Source organism: Taudactylus pleione, unplaced genomic scaffold (genome assembly GCF_031769625.1).
Source record: "Taudactylus pleione unplaced genomic scaffold, aTauple2 ptg000201l, whole genome shotgun sequence".
Classification (NCBI taxonomy): Eukaryota; Metazoa; Chordata; class Amphibia; order Anura; family Myobatrachidae; genus Taudactylus; species Taudactylus pleione.
In genome coordinates this window covers 5,122,429-5,143,017 of record NW_028284603.1, presented here as the reverse complement: position 1 = coordinate 5,143,017, position 20,589 = coordinate 5,122,429, and the positions used below count along the sequence as shown (strand labels likewise).

At 44.7% G+C, this 20,589-nt stretch overlaps 1 protein-coding gene across 3 annotated transcripts in view; it reads left to right on the top strand.

The window, feature by feature from the left end:
- FAM161A (FAM161 centrosomal protein A) overlaps positions 1-20,589 on the top strand; it is a 40,638-nt gene that overhangs the window by 3,373 nt on the left and 16,676 nt on the right. For 2 of the 3 annotated variants that reach the window (XM_088477490.1, XM_088477489.1), the window contains exons 2-3: positions 2,530-2,768; positions 14,663-15,817. In XM_088477490.1, the coding sequence (XP_088333616.1) occupies positions 2,530-2,768; positions 14,663-15,817 (1,394 nt within the window). Of the gene's footprint in view, positions 1-2,529; positions 2,769-14,662; positions 15,818-16,558; positions 16,721-20,589 lie in introns of all 3 variants that reach the window. The other variant, XM_088477491.1, reaches the window with a different exon arrangement.

Below are 20,589 nucleotides of genomic sequence, written 5' to 3'. Positions count from 1 at the left end.
TGGCGGCATGTGTGTGGAGGGGGGCGTCTGGCGTGGACATTAAAGGCTCTTACACACTAGACGGTAAATTGAACCCTATTGACAATAACGATATCGTTATCGTTCATAGCGGTCAATATCATCCAGTGTGTATGCAAGATATCGGTAACGATGCGTTCTACCGCGAATCGTTAACAATGTCTTTCATCACCTGAACTTGCAGGCCAACCTGACGATATCATCAGGTTGTGCATGTTCCGGGGTGAGGGAGGGTGACGTCACAAAACGATATTGTTCAGTATGTATGCTCAATGTCGTTCCTGACATTGATCCCGGCAGTTCAGGGAAAACGCTTAAGTGTGTATGCGGCTTAACACTTGTTTATGCCAATATTATTTACAAGTTGTGTTCTGGTGCTGTGATGAGATGAAATGCACCTCGCTGTCAGCGTTTCCGCGTGCGTCCTCATAGTATTTAATTCAAAGGCTAAAACTGAGGAAGTGTCTCCCGCAATCTGGGACAGACTTTATCAGAATATTATATAGATCCAATGCAGTGTGCCTTTAGCGCAAGTCCAGTAAAGAGCTTGGAGTACCCACCCCCTCCCCTTACAACTCTCACTGTGCCAGACTAACTGATTTTGGGATCATTTATAGTTATTGCAAATGAAATTTATGATACACATCAGTAGTACAAGTATTTGCCAACTCTATGTTTCTCCTCTTTGGGAAAAGCCCTAAAGAAGATGCAGCTGACAGCTTAGGGAGCGTATCCGGGCTCTTCACGGCATTATTATTATATTATACTTTATTTATATGGTCTATGTATATGATGGTGTGACTAAATCCTTAACGCAGAATGTATTGCAGCCTGAGGAGTTAATTTGTGCGGTTGCCCTATAAGACCTTGGGGAACAAGTGATGTAAATATATGGATTATTAACCCTTTGGCGCTATATATGGGGGTACTCTATGTCAAATGGCTGATATAAAAATAGTTTTATTGAGACATAAAACGTACATGAAACAAAATAGTAATAAAAGGTACAGATAAAATATATAAAATTGATATAAAAATTCATTAGGAATGTTGAAGCAACATACAAATAGGAACACAGGCAGATGAACACCTATATATAGTGTTCATTACTCCTATGGAACGTCCAATAAGCACTTCCAATGATTCAATCAAGTGCAAATGCAATGTCAAATCGTGGACATAAGTGGAAAGTTCCTACCCAGCATAGGTGTTGGAACCACAGGTGGATAAATGCTAGGCACCTCTGCAGTATCCTGCATAGGCTCAAAAGTCAACTACAGTCAGGTAAGTATATTTCCAGAAGGTCCAGGCACAGGTCGGGAAGCCTGAACTGCTTATTGGATACTCCATACCTTTTATTACTATTTTGTTTCATGTACATGTTTTATATGTCTCAATAAAACTATTTTTATATCATCCATTCGACATAGAGTACCCTATATATAGCGCCAAAGGGTCAATATTCTGTATATTTTTATTTATATGGTGCCAGACAGGTTCTGCATCGCCTTACAAGTACATTAACAAATGAGCGAAGTGAAACAGTGACTTACAGTACGAAACAATGCAGGACAAGGACATGGTTTATACATATTGCTGCATTAGCAATCATAACACTCAACAAACAGCAGGGCGTAAGCATCCAAGTGTTAGGTGCCGTTGTGAGGAGTTAGGAGTAGATAATAGTATGAGAAGAAGAAGCAGCACATGAGGAAAGAGGTCCCTGCTCGTGAGAGCTTACATTCTAAAGGGAAGGAGCATACAGACGGGTAACACAGATGCGGTAGACTGTGAGGAAGGAGCATGGTGCAGCTGGTTAGGGTGGGAGCTGGAATGCTATGATGAAGTAGTGGGTCTTGAGATCCCGTTTGAAGATTTGTGGAGAGTCTGATAGGGAAAGAGAGAGTTCCAGAGGTAGGAAGCAGCCCATGCAAAATCTTGGAGGTGGGCTTTAGACCCCGTCCCCATATTGCTGGTCTGTGGGGAGGGGACATGGCTAAAATGACACAATTTGCGTCATTTAGCCCAGCCACCTTCCTATAGACCTGTGATTCCCAGTATTCTCTCCCCATCCTGCTCACTTCACTAGGACGCAGGCAGGATGCGGGAGATCCACGCACTCATCTTAGATCCGTGGGACTGCCCGAAAAATCTTAGACCACTTTATATTGTTTTGTGGTATTATATGCTGTTATATCTTGTACTACAGTATTATGTGAGACACAGCAATCTTTGTCATTATGTCATTTGTTTCCTGTGCTCAATATAATCTTATTTTTGCCTGTGACATATGTATTATTGTAAGTGCACATGTGAGACGTATGGTAGGAATGAGCTTTCATTATGGCATAGAATAAAAGACAACATGCCATAAAAAGGTAGTCTGCTGTTTTCACCAGTCCCCATAGTGAGCTACTAGAACCTTACACTCAGTGTTTTGTGTGCCAATATTGACTCCTCTTCTACTTGGCTGCATCCACAGTATCACCTACACGTTGTCATTTTCAACAGGATGATTCTGACTCACATTCTGACACTGATGGAAACGAGCCCTGCAAAATGTGGAACTGTAAGGACTGGGTTTTTGACATCTCCAAAATCCATCACTCAGACAAAGAATACTATAAGCAGCTTAAGCATTTGAAAAATGCCCACGTGCACAACATGGAACAGCTGGAGGAAATGTATGAGCATAAACTACACCTAACAGGGGTGGAGGACACTGCAGCCACTGCCATGAAAGGTTCCTGGTAAGCAGGCTCGATCATTGCTTTGTGCAGACCTGTGTATCTTTTCTCACTGTCATTGTATAAATTCCTGCTCTCCTAACTACTGATTATATATTTTTTATTTTCTCATAGATTATTCAGCATAGTACAAAACAATATGTACTGGTTTCCTAGAAATAATGAAGGCAACTAATTTATGGCCTGATATGTTTCAATACACTAGACTTCATTCCTAAATCTATTGGTTCGTTCCATATAAAGGCTGCCTTTTCTGTGATTTAATGTGGGTCATACATCTATGGCCCGATTCCCTGTTCTAAAGGCGCCGATCCGATCTGTCGATCAGCGATCAAAAACTGCAATCGGCGAACATAGATGATTGTTGAGCCATCAGGGAATTGTGAAAATTCAACTCAAATTCCCTACTCGCCGATTTCAACCATTTCTAGGTTGGAATTGGTGAATCGATATTGTCCAACATTTCTCCGATACTCCGGCATTAGCAGAGCGTAGAATTGCCCCCATACAGGCTGGATGTATACGCCCCATAAGTTCACAGAATTTACACATGGCAGCATAATATAGATGGAATATAAGGGATGCAGTCAGGATACTGACAGCTTGACAGGGGACTAAAGATAGGTGTTGAAATCCCGACGCCTATCATTAGCCCCACTAAAAAATACCGACACCCGGCATACCGAACGAAGGTAAGCCGGATGTCTTGGCGTCTAGCCACGGGGGGGGAGGGGGAGGGTTAGGTTTAGGGACCCCCCTGGGACTTGGGGTCAGGCACCCCCGGGAGGGTTAGGGTAGGGAAAGGAGGGGAGTGGGGGGGGTTAGGGTTAGGCACCCCCCCCCCGGGAGGGGTAGGTTTAGGGTGTGGGGAGGGGGGGTTAGGTTTAGGCACTAACGGGGAGAGGCTAGGGTTAGGCACCACTAAGGGAGGGTTAGGGGGGGAGAGGGGAGGCATTAAATGCTGATTCCGGAATATAGACCTGTTCATTACAGTAAAGACAGTGCTAGATTATAGATAATATTGTCAGGAGAGAATTGTTTTCTACTTGATCAATAAAGGAATTTAGTATATTTTTCTTTAGTATATAGTTCTTGAAAAACATTTGCAAACATTAAAAAAAAAAATTAGCTGCGGGATTAACCCTGCGCGTCATCTCCCCTAGGTGGACTTTTCTGCACAGCTTCAGGAGCTGCGAGGAAAAGGCAGAATCAGGGGGTTTTGCGTGCAGGGAAACCTACTGATTCAGCAGTTTACGCAGAATCAGTGGGTTTTCGTGTGTTAACCTCTGATTTACCGCACAGGAAAACCTGCTATTTCATTGAATAGCATTTCCTTGCGTGGCGCGGGTAATTAGTCGTGGGGTTTATTCCGCTGTTAATTGTATTCCCCCACTATAATTTGAGTGGAGCTGAATTGGCTGTCTGCTGGGGTTGCTGAGGATCTTCTTCGAAGCTCCGTCCACCACCGGAAAATACAGCCGGCAGGTCAGAAGTTTTAGTTGCCATGGTGACTGGTATTTGTGGAGCACTGATGTATTTAATATATAACAAAGTGTTCACTGTAGTGGGCCTGCTTTGATGACACCATTGGAATCACAGGTGGGCCAATGTGTTTGATCATGTTATATCACTTTTCATGTCTTTGCCCACTCAGTGTGGCTGTGGCTTGATGCGAATTGCATTGTCCACTTTGCAAGAAAATTGCCTGTCTTCACTTAGTTCATGAGTCCCCAAGACATTCTGGGAGAGTAGACCACTATATCCTAAGATGAAAGAGGAGCAGTGTGGTCGGGTATATTTTGTTGACATTCATCATGTCGACACTGATGAATGCCAACATTATTAGAATATCGACAAAGCAGTGTTTTTCCAGTACAGCAGTCACTAACCCTCCCCTCTTGCAGCCTAACCTTACCCCTCTCTCCCCTAGCCAAAACCCGCTGCTCCCTGTAGAATGTTGACTTTTCACATGTTGTCATTGTAAACATGTCGACATGTTTATTGTCGTCATCTCAACGATGTTGACATTATGATTGTCGACAGTTTGGATGTTCACATGCTCTATGCATCCCAGAGCCGTGTGTAATGTGGAGGTTGTAATATTAGTTTTTATTAGATCTGTATTGTAACATGGGGCTACCACCGAAAATTTTATTTTACATTCTGCTCCACGGGAGGTTTCTGGCCTCCCTGAGCTCTCCTTAGGGCACCTGCTTTACAGTTTATGAAAATTTTAATTGATGGGTTTATTGGTCATTGTGACTGTCTCTGATTATGTATAGTTAAAAATATCATCCATTGCACCTGAAATCCAAGCGGTAGATAATAAAAGATGAAATGCCATCAGCAGTTGCTATTCCTCCTTGGTTTTTACTAGTTTTGCTGTAGCCTATGCTCCCTAAGGGGCATATTTATGAAAGTGTTTTCGCAGAATATCCTCAGAAAACTGCAGTTTCCTGAGGATTTCAGTATCCCTTGAATGTACTAACATGAGACCGGAGCAGATATTGGAGATATCAGCTGTGGTTCCTCTATTTTCAATTGTTAAGAGCAGATTCCACAGGTTTCTATTGGGTCCAGGGGCAAATGCAGTATTTGTAAGGGGAGGTATCTGCATATGTATGTATGTGTATAATATATATATATATATATATATATATATATTGTGACACAGTTAGGTTAGGGGGTCCCTCTCCTGGGTAGAGGACTCCTTCCTTACACACACACACAGCAGCAGGGAAGCAGCACACCAGTCTGGATGCAAGTACAAGCTGGTCGGCGCCAGTCTTTATTGTACAATGTCAGAAACATAAAGAAAACATAAATATAAATCCTAGCCCTGTCGGGGCACTAACTTCACAGGTAGTTCCCTCACTACCAGAACCTGGCAGGGCCTAATGCCCTCGCCAGCAACAAAAGCACAGCACAACACTCACAGTTAGTTATCCAAGTGTCTCTGAGCAAACTCCCTGCCTGCTCTCCCAGGTGAGAAAATCAGCCCTAAACACACTAGGCTTATATTGGCCACTCTCAGGTGGAAAACTAACAAGCCTGTTACCAGGCTGCGAGAACCAAAACCTGGAGTGGCCGTGGGTGGAGCCCTCCCTCTCCTCTCACCCACAACCCCCAGGTCCCAAACCGGCTTTTCAAAAAGCCGAAACTCAAGCCTGCTACACTGCAGGCTTTCTCCTGGGGGTTTAAAACACAAAAGACAGGAATCTGGGACAAATGTAACTGCCACAGACCACTTTACCAGTGATCCTATCACATATCCCCCCCCTTTGTTTCGACCTGTGGGGCGGAACAACTGAAGCCCCCAAACAATGAACGCGTGACAACGCGTCAGCATTGGCCAGCTGGCTTCCTGGCCTGTGTTCCACTGAAAATTTAAAAGTTTGTAACGCCAAGAACCATCTTGTAATTCTCGCATTACTGTCCTTATTTTCAGACATCCACTTCAGAGGGGCATGGTCAGTGATCAATTTGAACTTTCTTCCGACCAAGTAGTACCTGAGAGCCTCTAACGCCCACTTTATGGCCAACGCCTCCTTCTCCACTGTGGCATAGTTTCTCTCATGTACATTCAACTTTCTGCTAAGATAGAAAATAGGGTGTTCCTCACCCTCCTTGTTCTGGGACAGGACCGCTCCTATACCTACTTCTGATGCATCGGTTTGTACTATGAATTCCCTTTCAAAATTAGGAGTCATAAGGACTGGTTGGGAACACAACGCTACTTTCAACTCCTGAAAAGATTTCTCTGCCTCAGGACTCCATTCTACCATGACTTTTTGTTTGCCTTTGGTCAGATCAGTCAATGGGACTGCCATGGTGGCAAAGTTGGGTATAAACCTCCTGTAGTACCCCGTAATTCCCAAGAAGGCTCTCACCTGCTTCTTTTTCAGAGGCCATGGCCAGTTTTGTATGGCATCAACTTTATTGAGCTGAGGCTTTATCAGGCCTCTGCCAGTGGTGTATCCCAGATATTTTACTTCCTCCATGCCTAGACAACACTTTTTTGGGTTGGCTGTCAAACCTGCCTTATAGATGGAGTCCAACACTGCTTGTACCCTGGGTAAGTGAGACTGCCAATCAGGACTATGAACGACCACGTCATCCAGATAAGCAGCCGCATACCGTCTATGGGGCCTTAGAATCCTGTCCATCATTCTTTGGAAGGTAGCAGGTGCCCCATGTAACCCGAAGGGCAACATCTTGTACTGAAACAAGCCCTCTGGCGCTGAAAAAGCTGTCTTTTGTTTGGCGCTCTCGGTTAACGGTACTTGCCAATACCCTTTGGTTAGGTCAAGAGTGGTTAAATACCTTGCCGTCCCTAGTCTCTCAATCAGTTCATCCACTCTTGGCATCGGGTAGGCATCGAATTTTTAAACACTGTTCAACTTTCGGAAGTCATTGCAGAAACGCACACTCCCGTCGGGCTTTGGAATCAACACAATGGGACTTGACCATTCACTATGTGATTCTTCAATAACCCCTAACTCTAGCATATTTTTAATTTCTTTCGACACCGATTCTCTTTGTGCTTCTGGTAACCTATAGGGCTTTAGATTAACTTTAACCCCTGGGTCAGTGATGATGTCATGTTTAATGACCGAGGTTTTCCCAGGTACGTCAGACAACAGCACCCTATTTCTAATCAGAAACTCCTTGACCTCTTGTTGTTGAATTGCCGGCAGGGTTTTTGCCACTGTCACTTCGGGAACTAAGGGCCCTGGACTTACTGGAGGGTCTCGGACGGCCGACAGTACCGTTCTATCTTTCCAGGGCTTTAACAGATTTATATGGTATATCTGTTCCGGCTTTCTTTTCCCCCGGCTGGTAAACTTTGTAATTGACCTGCCCCACTCTTTCTAAGATTTCAAAGGGCCCTTGCCATTTAGCCAAAAGTTTATTTTCCACAGTGGGAACCAATACTAACACTCTGTCCCCAGGAGCAAAGCTGCGTAACCGAGCATTGCGGTTGTATACCCTCTGCTGTGCCTGTTGAGCCTGTTCCAGGTGCTCTCTCACTATCGGCACTACCGCAGCAATTCTCTCCTGCATTTGGGAAACATACTCAATCACCGTTTTGTAAGGACTAGACTGCCCCTCCCATGTCTCTTTGGCAATGTCTAGTAACCCCCTTGGGTGTCTCCCATACAACAAGTCGAAGGGTGAAAACCCTGTGGAGGACTGGGGAACTTCTCTTATGGCCAACAATAAATACGGCAATAAGTAGTCCCAATCCCTACCATCCTTGTCGACCACTTTCCTAAGCATGTGTTTTAACGTCTTGTTAAACCTCTCGACCAGCCCATCGGTTTGGGGGTGATAAACCGAAGTTCTTAACTGTTCGAATTTGAACAGGCGGCATAACTCTTTCATGACTTTGGACATAAACGGTGTACCCTGGTCAGTTAGTATCTCCTTAGGTATACCCAGCCTGCTAAAGACATGAAATAGCTCTCTGGCAATGGTCTTGGTTGACGTATTGCGCAACGGGATCGCTTCCGGGTACCTGGTAGCGTAATCCATTATGACCAGAATATACTGGTGTCCCCTGGCAGACTTCATTAAGGGTCCAACCAAATCCATCGCTATTCTTTCAAACGGCACCTCTATGATAGGCAATGGAACTAGTGGACCCTTACAATGTGGCCTGGGAGCATGATACTGACACTCAGGGCAGGATGCGCAAAAGTCAGATACCTCTTTATGAAGCCCATCCCAGAAAAACCTCTGCATTATTCGCTCAGTGGTTTTCTCTACCCCTAGATGGCCTGCCGTTATATGACCATGGGCCAGATCCAACACTGTTCTTCTGTAGGCTTTGGGAACTATTAGTTGTTCCACAACATCTTCCCCCTTCTTAGTCACCTGATATAACAAATCCTGACACATTGCCATGTGGGGATAGGACAAAGGACTATCAGGGTCTACGGGTTTACCATCAACTACTTTTACATTCTCCCTGGCTTTTACCAAAGTAGGGTCATTCAACTGCTCCACGGCAAAGACCTCTCTTCTGACCTCTAAATCAGGCAGACGATCACCTGGCCCAACAACACTTCCCACCTCAATGGGAGGCACATCAGTTGGCGGGCCACCGTCACGTTCCGCATTCTCTAGTTCGCCAACCATAGTAGAAAAAGGGAATAACTCTGACTCAGAAGAAACTCCCTCCTCCACTACATCGACAACCTTCTCAAATGGATCGGGGATGTTCACCTCTGGAACAAAACGGCTTTCCCACAACTTCCAGAAGTGAGCAAAGTCTCTCCCCAATATTGCATTGTACACCAGACCATGCACCAAACCCACAGAAACTATAGCAGAACCACATGGTGTCTCGATGTTCACCTCGGCCGTAACATAATATCGAGTATCCCCATGTATGCAGGTCACACCAACAGTTTTCCCTGTATGCCTCAAGGGGTTCACCAGCTCAGCTTTTATAAGTGTCACCAAGCTACCAGAGTCTAACAGTGCCTCTACTCGGTTGCCATCTACAGTGAGTACACACATGTGCTTATCAGTCTCAGCCTGCCGGTCAGCCGTACAGGCTATCTGTGCAAAGAAAGACCCCCTACGGTAGACATGAGCAGTATCACATTGCATAGGTTCAGTTGTAAGTGCACAATTAGCGGCAATATGGACGAAGCCACCACATCGGAAACACTGAGTCATATTAATGTCTAGTCGTTTATGGGGCAAGAACCTTCCCGGCCTGGCAGGCCTGTCTCCAGGTTCTACACCCTCAGTCTTAGGTACATTCCACCACCCAGCACCCTTCTCCCCTGGAACAGTCTTACCAGTGTCTGTGGGAGTTTGCCGGTGCGCCATCGGGGCTCGGTGGAGCATACTCATCAGCTCCTCAGCCGCCACGTACCTCTCCACTAGCTCGACCAACTGGTCCGCGGACTTAGGGTCTGCATGGCTCACCCACTTGCTCAGAGTCGCGGGTAATGATCACAGGTACCGGTCCATCACGACCCTTTCCACGATCTGTGGACCCGTCAGTGTCTCGGGCTGTAGCCATTTTGAGGACAGATGGACGAGGTCATGCATCTGTGAACGTGGAGGCTTGTCCATATGGAACTCCCAGCGGTGGACCCGTTGGGCACGAACAAAGGTGGTGACTCCCAAGCGAGTTAGGATCTCCTGTTTTAATTTTTTATAGTCCTTGGCATCAGCCAGGCATAAGTCGAAATATGCTTTTTGTGGCTCCCCAGACAAAAAAGGTGCCACCAGACTTGCCCACTGCTCCTTGGGCCAACTCTCCCTTTCGGCCGTTCTTTCAAATGCGGCGAGATAGGCCTCCACATCATCGCCCGAAGTCATCTTTTGAAGGAAGTCTGGCGCGTACGGAGTGAGTGGTGGTGGGAGGACCAGTAGTAACATCTCTGGGCCGGGCGACCAGGTGCTGTACCACCTTTCTTATGGCCTGGCTGTTTTCCGCTAAGGCCTGGCGGGTTTCCTCGATGGCGACCTGTTGTTGCCTCTGGGCTGTCTCCAAGGCCAACAGTTGCACCCTGGTGGATTCCTGCTGAGCCCTGGTAGATTCCTGCTGAGCTGCTGTAGCTTGGAGCAAGGCCTTCACAATTTCCTCCATTTTGTCCTGGGGTGTAGGTTGGAAGCTGAACCTTGCCTCTCTGAGCATTGGCTGACGCCTCCTCTATGGGACTCCAAGGACACAGTGTTATTTCCACACTCACAAATTGGGTGTCTGTCCCTTTAATTTTTAAATGGAAAGTTTTCCTCTTGCTGCAACTTCAGTGTGTGTGGGTGCCCGCATTCTCCACCATATTGTGACACAGTTAGGTTAGGGGGTCCCTCTCCTGGGTAGAGGATTCCTTCCTTACACACACACACAGCAGCAGGGAAGCAGCACACCAGTCTGGATGCAAGTACAAGCTGGTCGGCGCCAGTCTTTATTGTACAATGTCAGAAACATAAAGAAAACATAAATATAAATCCTAGCCCTGTCGGGGCACTAACTTCACAGGTAGTTCCCTCACTACCAGAACCTGGCAGGGCCTAATGCCCTCGCCAGCAACAAAAGCACAGCACAACACTCAGTTAGGTATCCAAGTGTCTCTGAGCAAACTCCCTGCCTGCTCTCCCAGGTGAGACAATCAGCCCTAAACACACTAGGTTTATATTGGCCACTCTCAGGTGGAAAACTAACAAGCCTGTTACCAGGCTGCGAGAACCAAAACCTGGAGTGGCCGTGGGTGGAGCCTCCTCTCACCCACAACCCCCAGGTCCCAAACCGGCTTTTCAAAAAGCCGAAACTCAAGCCTGCTACACTGCAGGCTTTCTCCTGGGGGTTTAAAACACAAAAGACAGGAATCTGGGACAAATGTACCTGCCACAGACCACTTTACCAGTGATCCTATCACAATAAATATATATATATACACACACACACATACAGTCAGGTGCATATATATTGGGACATTGACAGAATTTTTATATTTTGGCCTCTATTCACCACCACAATGGCTTTGAAATGAAACAAACAAGATGTGCTTTAACTGCAGACTTTCAGATTTAATTTGAGGGTAAATACATCCAAATCAGGTGAACGGTGTAGGAATTACAACGGTTTCTATATGTGCCTCCCACTTTTTAAGGGGCCAAAAGTAATGGGACTATCAACTCAAAAGCTATTTCATGGACAGGTGTGGGCTATTCCCTCGCTATTTCATTATCAATTAAGCAGGTAAAAGGTCTGGAGTTGATTCTAGGTGTGACACTTGCATTTGGAATCAGTTGCTGTCGACTCTCAATATGAGATCCAAAGAGCTGGCACTATCAGTGAAGCAAGCCATCATTAGGCTGAAAAATCAAAACAAACCCATCAAAAAGATAGCAAAAACATTAGGTGTGGCCAGATCAACTGTTTGGAACATTCTTAAAAAGAAAACGCACCGGAGAGCTCAGCAACACCAAAAGACCCGGAAGACCACGGAAAACAACTGTGGTGGATGACAGAAGAATTATTTCCCTGGTGAAGAAAAACCCCTTCACAACAGTTGGCCAAATCAAGAACACTCTCCAGGAGGTAGGTGTATATGTGTCAAAGTCAACAATCAAGAGAAGACTTCACAAGAGTGAATTTAGAGGGTTCACCACAAGATGTAAACGATTGGTGAGCCACAAAAACAGGAAGACCAGATTAGAGTTTGCCAAACAACATCTAAAAAAGCCATTACAGTTCTGGAACAACATCCTATGGACAGATGAGACAAAGATCAACTTGTACCAGAGTGAAGGGAAGAGAAGAGTATGGAGAAGGAAAGGAACTGCTCATGATCCAAAACATACCATCTCATCAGTGAAGCATGGTGGTGGTAGTGTCATGTCGTGGGCATGTATGGCTGCCAATGGAACTGGTTCCCTTGTATTTATTGATGATGTGACTGCTGACAAAAGCAGCAGAATGAATTCTGAAGTGTTTCGGGCAATATTATATGCTCATATTCAGTCAAATGCTTCAGAACTCATTGGACGGTGCTTCACAGTGCAGATGGACAATAACCCGAAACATACTGCAAAAGCAACCAAAGAGTTTTTTAAGGCTAAAAAGTGGAATGTTATACAATGGCCAAGTCAATCCCCTGATCTGAATCCGATTGAGCATGCATTTCACTTGATGAAGACAAAACTGAAGGGAAAATACCGCAAGAACAAGCAGGAACTGAAGACATTTGCAGTAGAGGCCTGGCAGAGCATCACCAGGGATGAAACCCAGCGTCTGGTGATGTCTATGCGTTCCAGACTTCAGGCTGTAATTGCCTGCAAAGGATTTGCAACAAAGTATTAAAAAGTGAAAGTTAGATTTAGAATTGTTTAGTTTGTCCCATTACTTTTGGCCCCTTAAAAAGTGGGAGGCACATATAGAAACCGTTGAAATTCCTACACCGTTCACCTGATTTGGATGTAATTACCCTCAAATTAAATCTGAAAGTCTGCAGTTAAAGCACATCTTGTTTGTTTCATTTCAAAGCCATTGTGGTGGTGAATAGAGGCCAAAATATGAAAATTCTGTCAATGTCCCAATATTTATGCACCTGACTGATATATATATATATATATTATATATATTATACACCACCCACATGCCTCTCACACATGGATAGTTACATTTTTGCAATGTATTGTGTAAGTATAGTTGTATCAACAATTTGGAAAATTGTTGTATTATTATCTAATATCTATTAATTCCAATTCCTATCTTAAAGACAGAAGTGCCACCGATACCCCTTATCTATAACCTGTTTAAAAGAAAAAGTAGGGGTTTCCTTTACTCAGTGCACTTTACTCCTATTGACATACATTATTATCTCTTGTAACTTTATATATAATATAAATATAATTACGTTTATTAAATTCTAAACACACCATCATGTTATAATAAAAGTTACTTTTTATATTAAATTCAAAGACGCCATCATGTTGTAATAGGATAATTACAAGAGATGATAATGTATGGCAATAGGAGTAAAGTGCACTGAGTAAAGGAAACCCCTACTTTTTTTCTTTAAAACATGGATTATATCTTTGCAAGTTCTGTATTTGTAGCCATATTTAGGTGCACTTGGAGATGGGAGTAGTATATGGCCTGATCTCGTCGCAACTGTGATTCCTTACGGTGCGGTTTTGCAAAAATATGCTGCTGACTAAGCTGATGTGTTGTGCGCAGAGACACCCACCTCTGACTTCTTGCATCCGTCACTTGTGTACAAAAGACGAAACATCGGTCGCACTCGATTGAACCTCTGAGCAACCCTATGCTATCTCACCTAAGAAGCTGGGGCCTCTGCAGCTGTGTACAAATTTGCAGAGGCTCACTAGGGCACACCCAGAAAATGGTCCCAATACACCTGTGGTTTCGTAGCAACCTGTTACCTCCCCAAACACTGAATACCTGTCATTCACTTTGCAAAAAAAATCATCGCCACGACTGCCGTCTCACACCGATCACTGCTTGTGCGCAGTAACCAAAAATCTCTCCTCTGCGTCTGACACAGACACTGTGTCCACCTGTGAATCGGGCCCATAGTGAACAAAGAACAGTAACAACAATCCATCCACCCTGGGATTAACAAAAGAGCCTACACCTCCAAGACTTCATAACTCTTGTTCAGCATGAGGAGAGCTGATTCTGTGTTGCACATAAGTCCGTCTGCAGGCGGAATTTGCCATTTTTAGCAAACCTTGCATGCTTCGCAGCATGCATATACAGATTAGAGCATTTACAGTGATTCAGTGTTGTACAGATCTCAATTGTATCTACGCCTGTGGATAAGTCGGTGTAACTGGGCGGCAATGGGGCATTCGCATGTAGGAAAAGTATGCCGTGGGCAGGTTGTGGCCGTGGAAATGGAATTGCAGGCTATATAGAGGAGAGACAGTTTGGAGGGGGAGGACGTGGTGGGGGAAGACATCTGTTGGCGGTTGGCGCTGCCATCCTCCCCCAGTGCATCATCTGCACCCCCCCCCCAATTTGCAAAAATACCCCCTTCCTGTCCAAAGGGGGGACAGTGATCACAGGGAGCTGTGGGGAGGAGGGATGAGATGGGGAGTGATAGAGAGAGAGAGAGAGACTGGAGAAGGTACATGAAAGAGACACAGGGGGGCGGCCACTCTACTGACCCGATGGGTCAAAAATACCAGTACAACAATAGTAATAGAAAACTTTATAGAACATGTATTTGGCTTTCTAAACATACAGGTGTGCCATCACACGACTATTGCTTGAACTATGCATGTACTGTTGTGTTTATACAATTAATTGTCTCTGACACTCTCCGCTATTTCTTTAGTTGTGTATGTGATTAATGGTTGATATATCCATTTAAGAATGTATTATTTAATTTCATATTTTTTAGGGCCGGTTGGGAGCACCAACATCCATCTGAAATTGATTGTTGCTTTTTGAAGCATGATATTAGCCACAATGTCTCCTCTGGCTTATCGGAAGCATCTCTAGATGATCTGACCGATGGAGAAGGTGACAGTGATACTCAAGGTTCTACATCTGCCAGGGAGAAAATTGTTCAAATGTGGAATGGATTTACAGTGGAAGATTACATCAAGAACACAGGATTTGCCAAGCAGAGGTATAAACACAAAACTAATAAAAGTAAGTCTAAAGAGTGGACACATAGACTTACTGTTCCTGAACCTTTTGAGATGACCATTAGGGAATCAAAGAAAAAAGAGACAAATGCCAAGTCAAAATCAGAAATTGAGATGGAGAACAACTTGCTGAAGAAGAGATTGGAAGAAGAGGCAGAATGTCAAAAGAAGTTTCGAGCAAACCCTGTTCCAGCTTTTGTTTACCTACCTCTGTATCAAGAAATAGTGGAAAGAAATGAGGAGAGACGCAAGTTTGTCAAAGAGAGGAGCAAGGAGATACTTTTAGCATCTCAAAAACCATTTTGGTTCATTAACCGAGAAGAGCGCAAAAAACAAGGGAGAAAAGTGCAACTCGCTAGTCTTCCAGATGCCTTCACCAAGTCTAAGCATTTTAAAGCCAAACCAGTGCCAAAATCCATTTATGGAACGTCTGTTGATGAAAGAGTGAAAGAAGAAAAACTGTACCGAGAGATTAGGATACATATGAGATCCCAAGAACTTCTGCACAACTCTTTTTATCCCACCAGCACGCTAGCTTGTAGAAGTCGAAAAACAAGATGTTATGAACCAGAAAAGGAACAGCACAGGCCAAAAATCCATACCCAGATACCTAATTTTGAAGTTCTACACCAGAGTCAACGGAGATGCTCCTTAAACAAAAATAGCAAGCATGTGACCATTTGTGACCCTTTTCAGCTACGTACTGCAAACCTTTCATCTCATAAGGGAAAAATTCTCAAGGACATTGAAGAAGATGAGCAAGTCTTAAAGGAGACTCGTTGGCCATATAAATCTCCAAGGAGCCAGTCATGGAAAAAACCCACAGGGATATCTCCACATGTAGAGTCTCCAGTCGTCACTCCGAGATCCACAGAGTCTTCTAAACGAAGAGAGCAAGCTATTAGGTAACCTAGCTAATGCTCATTTTCTATCGGGGAGTGCATACACTATAATAAAGCATAGATACGGGATAGCCGTCTGTTGCTATAATTTTTCTGTTCATCATCTGTAGTAGTGTTGTATAAATTAGGGATGCACTGAATCTTTATTTAGGGTTTTACCAAATTCCTTAATAGGAAATTAGAAGCCATGGGGTGGATTAAATAGGATGTGGTTTGTTTTGACTACGATCATCAGCGGCTTTGACCGATAGTGTTAAAATATATATAGAAATAGATGCTAAACAAGCCTGGTATAGCATTTATTCCTATTGCTATTTTAAAACGCAAAGAAACTGATGATCGACAGTTTTGACAAACTGCACCTTAGTAAATCCACCCTCAAGTCTGAAACCTAATTTTGAGTTTAAGAAATCGGCCAAAGAAACTCCTATGAACAAAACAGCAATAACTCTGATTTTCCAACTACTTTATAATGGTAGGCACATTTTCAGATTAAGGTAAGGTGGTGTCGGTAAAAGGACCTTGTTAATAATCCATTTGTATTCATTTAAACCAAATGCGGTGTTCAGTGCATCCTTAATATTATAAGTTCTCACCCACTGTCCCCACCATTAGTAGTGTAGCTATAGTTATGAGAAGGGATTTAGCACCCACGTAGAGTTCAGCCTTCTCCCAGTGTGCTCCTTCCAGATTCCCAAGTTAGATATTAAATCGATTTTGAGTCGGTTTATATCCCCCAACCAGGACGTCTGTTAAAGAGAAACTAAAAATGGAAGACGATGAAATAACGAGACAAGCAAAGAAGAAACAGAAAGAGAAAATACTGAAGAAACACATAAGTAGAAAGGCTAAAGCTCTTCATCCAGGGCAAACCCAAAATCCACATAGTAAATTAAAAGAATTGAGGTAATAATTCCTAGTAAATGGATTTTTTTTATTTAATGTTTATAAATTTTCTACAGTACTATTATTATCCTTTATTTATATGGTGCCACAAAAGTCCTGCAGCGCCTTACACAGTAAATGGGCACACAAGAAAAATGGTTATTAGCCTTACAAAACAATGCAGGACAAGGACATGGTTTATACACATAGCTGCATAGCACCAGCAGCAGGGTGTCCTCCATCAAGTGGTAGGTGCCAACTGGGGAGTTAGGAGTACATGATAGTATAAGTAAGGGAAGGAGAAGAACGTGAGAATAAAAGGACCAGGCAGTCTGTGCCAGGCTCTGCCCCATCTGTCTGCCGCTCCACCTCTCTGCAGCTTCATCCCGCCTCCCCTGCTCATTCCAGCATCCCCATCTCCGTCCCTCTCCCATACTTACACTGTTTTTGGCAGCCTGCCAGGTCCTCCTCCTAGGTTAAGTCTGTCCCGTCTCTCCCTAGCAATTGTAGTCCTTGGGGCGTATGTCCTGGCTATTAAATAGACTTCGTGGAATAGTAGATATTGCAATAAAATCTTACTGATGGGAAAACTAACACTGCAAGTGTTATAAGCAACATGGATTTAGTGTCACAGAGATATCTTGACAGATGTGATCTGTGAGAAAGACGAAAGAAAGCAGTATATCCCTGCCTGTCTGCTTTAATGACTTGGAATACAGTAAAAAGAGGGCTAACGTCCTAGCTGCTCCATGATCCTACTAAGCTATTGTGTTTTAAACATAATTTCTAGTGGGAGACCTAGCCGGGAGAGTATGTGTATAGAAAGAGAACATAGCTGTCATATCCCGGCATCTAAGCGACCCTAAAACATAAGTATAGCACGCGTAGCCAAGATTATGGTAATTCCTCTAGAGTATGTATATTTAGTAGACTGCAAAATGAAATAAAAAAAGTAATGTGGACAATTACATGGAAAAAAAATACATGTTAGTTATAATATTGTCCTGAGAGAGTCTCAACCGGGACAGAAGGTAAACAGAGAAATAGCATTGCAGTCATGTTACTGAGCCTAAAAGACCCTGAAACAGAGGTAGAGCATACATAGCAGCCATTTTGATAGTTTGGGGAATAGAACAAATGGATGGTGAAGTATGATTGCAGACCTCAGACAGGACCCATTGTGAAATTCAAAAAGAGTCTGTTGTCAACATCATCTGCAGGTCGGGAGTTAAGGTCTGTGTCAGTAGAGAGGCAGGGTCCAGGCCATCCGAACACCCATAAGAGTGGTCAACGAGTGTGTCCTGGAGATGGGATGGAACACAGCGACCATATCCTTACTGTTGGAGGGGCTCTACAGCAGTAAACATGGAGATTACAGTAGTTGGAATAGGGTCAGATGCTGAACTACATCTCCCAGAGAAGCCTCATTACAGGAAGGGGTGTAGCTTTAGTGTCCAGAAGACGGTCTCACATGTGACGGCAAGCTACCACTGCGGTCGTCCAGATATGGTGACGAAATGACACTCCGTTCCACAGCCACACTGTTATGGGTAGGGATGCCTCCACGAATTACTCGGCTGGATAACTTGGCTAGCTGCGGCCGTGTAACAGCCTTGAGGGCTGGTGAATCTTGGTTAGTTGTGGCCAGTGGGCCGTAGAACAAGATGCAGCCTTTGGGCTGTGAAGCAGCCTTGAGGGCTGATAAGCCTTGGCTAGTTGTGGCCTGTGGCCGTAATACAAGATGCAGTCTTTGGGCCGTGAAGCAGCCTTGATGGCTGGTAAGCCTTGGCTAGTTGTGACCTGTGGGCCGTGAAGCAGCCTTGAGGGCTGGTAAGCCTTGGCTAGTTGTGGCTGATGTGTGGCTTGTGCCACCGGATTGACCCAAGCAGGAGAATGCTAGATTGCATGCTCTGGACGCTGGAGTGCAGCCTGTGCCGCCGGGTTGACTCAATCAGCAGTACGCTTGATTGCGCACTCTGGGCACGAGTGCGGTCCGTGCCGCCTGGATGACACAATACGGCAGGAAGGTGGTTTGCGGACTGTGCCGCCTGGATGACACAAACGGCAGGATAACAAAGCTGACAGGAGAACTGGGTACTCAAACAGGAGACTAAGCCAGAACCGGAAACACGTGAAACGCTTTCATTGGCATAAGAGCAGCCTTCACACCAGCAGGATATAGCCACAGGAGCCAATCCAGATCGGGCCAGGGATGATAGACAATTGGTAGGAGGAGTTGAGCGAATGAATGCCTGGCGTTCGCCTCGCCCTGTGTTTGCAGAGCGGCGGGTTTTGACAGTACCCCCCCCCCGTTCCTTCACGAGGGGTTAAAGAGCCCCTAGACCCTGGTTTGTCAGGAAAGTTCTCGAAAAATCTTTTCTTTGGAGTAGGAGCATGCAAAGACCTTTCGGGAACCCAGGAGTGCTCCTCCGGTCCATACCCCTTCCAGTGGACGAGAAACTGAAGGCGACCTCGTGAAAGGATTTTTTTTCAACAACAAACTCCTGGCGACCCTGAACGAGCACCAGTGGAGGCCTGACTGAACGCCTAAGGGTAAACCTGGAGGAAAAGAAAACCAGCTTCAGGAGAGAAAAATGAAATGTGTTATTGATCTTGAGAGTCCTGGGTAGCTTCAGTCGAAAGGCCACAGGATTAACTTGAGAAATAATTCTAAATGGGCCAATGAACTTGGGGCCCAACTTCTGTGACCTCTGGCGTAGGTTAATGTTCCTGGAGGACAGTCAAGCCAAGTCTCTGTAACTTTGAAGTTACAGGGCCTACGACGTTTGTCCGCTCAAACCTTGGAACGACCAGATGCTTGGAGGAGAGAATGGTGCATTTTTCTCCAGACCGACCGTAACCTAGAAACAGTTGAAGATTAAGTAATTCTGGTTCATGTAGTCTCAAAGGAATCACTTCTAGGATGAGTCCCGAAATTGTAGAAAAAAAGGAGGCACTGAATCGGCAGAATGGCAGAAGTTGTAAGCAAATTCAGCAAAAGGCAGAAGAGAGACGAAACAGCAGAAGTACTGCTCCAGGGACTGATCAGCCCGCTCCGTCTGTCCGTTAGACTGTGGGTGGTATCCTGATGACAGACTGACATTGATACCCAGATTGGCACAAAAACACCTCCAAAAGCGAGCAACAAATTGGGTACCTCAATCCAAGACAATATCTGACGGAAGCCCATGAAGTCTAAACACATGTTGAATAAAGAGTACTGCCAACTATTTAGCTGAAGGCAATTTGACGAGGGGAACAAAATGAACCATCTTTGAGAATCGATCCACAATGGTCCAGATGACCGAACAGCGAGAAGCTCATGGAAGATCAACCACAAAATCCATACCAATATGGGTCCACGGTTTAGAAGGAGTAGGCTGTGGACATAACAGACCTGATGGAGAAGTCCGGAGAGTCTTGTTCCTGGAACAGATGTCACAAGCAGCTACAAATTCCCGAACATCCCGAGACATGGACTGCCACCAAACTGAACGGGAAAGTAGTTCAAGAGTCCTAGCGATGCCTGGATGACCCAACAGCTTTGGACGAGTGGAAATCGTTCAAGACTGCCTTACGAGACTTCTCAGGGACAAACAGCAATCCTGGAGGCTTTTCAGGAGGAGCTTCAGACTGTCATTGCCTGAGGAAATCAGCCAAGGTTCTAGTCAAGGCTAGATGAATCCCAGAAGTCGGAATGATGGTTTCCTCTGTAACACTAGGAGACTGAACGATCGAAAAACTATGTGAAAGGACATCCGCCTTCAAATTCCTAGAACCCGGTCAAAAGGAGATGAAAACATTGACGTGAGTGAAGAACAGGACCCATCGTCCTTGCCTATCATTCAGCCTCTTGGCAGTGTCGATATAGACCAGATTTTATTGTCTGT